General features: G+C 37.9%; 1 protein-coding gene across 1 annotated transcript; it reads left to right on the top strand.

Moving 5' to 3' along the window:
* Window positions 1-637: 637 nt before the first annotated feature.
* Window positions 638-2271, top strand: LOC111877248 (UDP-glycosyltransferase 84B1). Its single transcript, XM_023873779.3, has one exon. It carries the CDS (start codon window positions 754-756, stop codon window positions 2137-2139), a length of 1386 nt encoding a protein of 461 aa, XP_023729547.1. The 5' UTR covers window positions 638-753; the 3' UTR covers window positions 2140-2271.
* The last annotated feature ends 211 nt before the right edge of the window (window positions 2272-2482 follow it).

The raw sequence follows: 2482 nt of genomic DNA, 5'->3' as shown, positions 1-2482 counted from the left end.
ACGCTGCATAAGGAAAGCGAAGAATGACTTGTTTTTCAAAAATGTAAGAACTTCTTCTTCGAAGTTGGTGGATAACATTACTATTTCGATTTTTAGTTGGGTAAACATAGAGGTCTCTTTGGTGTTTGTAATTGAGGAGACTTGATTTGCTTCCCATTTAACATTTTGTAATTATTTTTCTTGCCCTCTCTTGCCTTTGATTGACAATGGTTTTAATATATTCTTTGTTTCCAAAAAAAAAAATTATGACCAAATTATCTGATTTATTATAGTTGATTTGATTACAAAAATAAATTGTTTTAAATATATTTTTTCCTACTAAAATATAAAAGTAAAAACCATAAACATGATCACAGCTTCACAGTTTCCCAAACCATCATTCCGCCACTTTCGCATCACCTTTTTAAAATTAGGAGTGCCACTAGTGAGGAATAACTAAGCGTACCCCCAAAACCAAAGTTGCAATAAACACCTTAATAAATATAAAAACAAAAATAAAATAGTCATTATACATGAAATGTTACAAAACCTCGTTTTAGTAATGAAAAATGTTAAAAAAAACAACCATGTTAGCTAGTTTACATATGTAGTGTATTCATATAAATATGTCAACCAATGTCGTGCTCTTATTATCAAACAAAGCCCCTTTGTGTTAAAGAAATACAGAGAAATCATTAGTGGGAGGATTTGGTGTTTCTTCTTTCCATCTTCACCTATTGATCACTCAAGTACAAACAGTTATAGAGAGTAAGAATGTCTTCAATTTCCGAAAAAAATGAACAAACAAGTGTGCTGCTTGTTACAGCACACGCTCAAGGTCACGTAAACCCCATGCTAAGACTGGGCAAACTTTTTGCTTCCAGAGGCCTCCATGTCACTCTCGCTACCAATGACCTTGCCCTAAAAAACCGCTCCACCACTATCGGCGGCGTCCACCTTGAGTATTTTTCCGACGGCCTACCTGAGGATGCCGATCGACTGAACGGCAATATAGATACTTTCATGAAGTCGATAAACCTGTTTGGACCCGTAAATATCTCTGCCCTAATCCGATCAAGCGGTCGTAAATTCGCATGTCTTATCAACAATCCTTTCGTGCCTTGGGTGGCTGACGTCGCGGCTGAGTTTGAGGTTCCCTGCGCCATGGTTTGGATCCAAGCATCCACAGTCTTTCATATTTTTAACTGTTTCTACAATCGTCTTAGCGAATTCCCAACTGAAAACAACCTTGATATGAGCGTGAATTTGCCTGGACTTCAACCGCTACACGCGGAGGATCTACCGTCTTTCGTTCTTCCGTCGAATAACATGTTTACGTTCGATGGCATATTGAAGGATGTCTTTTATAATTTGCATAAATATAAATGTGTGTTGGGAAATTCTTTCATGGAGCTGGAGAAAGATGTGATAACGTCGATTAATGACGCCGGCGTTCCATTTTGGCCAGTTGGACCGATTGTTCCGGCGTCTATTTTTGGGAAGAAAGATGTGGTTGACGATGATTTTATGGGTGTAAATAAGTTTAAATCAGTCAACGTGAGTGATTGTTTGGAATGGTTAGACAAACAACAGCCGGCGTCAGTTGTTTATATATCATTCGGAACACTAGTTTTTTCATCCAAGAATCATATAGAAAGCATAGCAACTGGTCTGAAAATTTCGAAACAACCATTTATCTGGGTGGTAAAGCTGCCGGAAAATCAAGAAACCCATCAATTTGAGATCTTGGAAGAGATTAGGGAACAGGGTTTGATCGTGAGATGGAGTCCACAAACTGATGTGTTGTCGCATCCATCAGTGGGGTGTTTCATAAGTCACGGTGGGTGGAACTCGTTGTCGGAAACTATTACCGCCGGCGTACCGATGATTGTTTGTCCGCAGTGGACTGATCAGCCAACGAATGCGAAGCTTGTTACCGATGTTTGGGGCATCGGGGTGAAACTAAATAAGAAACCAGGAGCGTTTTTTGATGGGGAAGATGTGGCACGATGCGTGGAAGAGGTTTTGAATGGGCCGAAATCGAAGGAGTTCAGAAAGAAAGGGGCGGAGTTGAAAAGGGCTGCCCGTGAGGCAGTGGCAGAAGGTGGTTCGTCGGACAAGAACATTCAGTTGTTTGTAGATTCAGTTTCTTCGTGTTAATGAAATTCAAGTATGACAAGTGATGATCTGCTTTGTGCATGATATCTTGTATTCTCCTTTCTTTGTTTGTTTGTAATTAACCGATTCTCATAGTTATGGACAGAAATAAATTGTTGATTGTTTGAAGTTTTATATCATTATTCATCTCATCAAATTTTTATAGATGTTAAGAGTTGGTAACATTTTTTTCCAAATTTTTTCGAATAATCACAAAGTTAGAAGTTTTCAAGCATAAGAAAGCAATTTCAAAAATTATTTTTACTAATAAGTATTTCGATATCTTGGACTACTTTTTCTTTTAGAAATGTAGGCTTAAAATCATTATGTAGCTCGAAAATTCATA

This window comes from Lactuca sativa, chromosome 5 (genome assembly GCF_002870075.4).
Source record: "Lactuca sativa cultivar Salinas chromosome 5, Lsat_Salinas_v11, whole genome shotgun sequence".
NCBI classification, from domain to species: Eukaryota; Viridiplantae; Streptophyta; class Magnoliopsida; order Asterales; family Asteraceae; genus Lactuca; species Lactuca sativa.
This window is presented reverse-complemented; position numbering and strand designations above follow the sequence as displayed.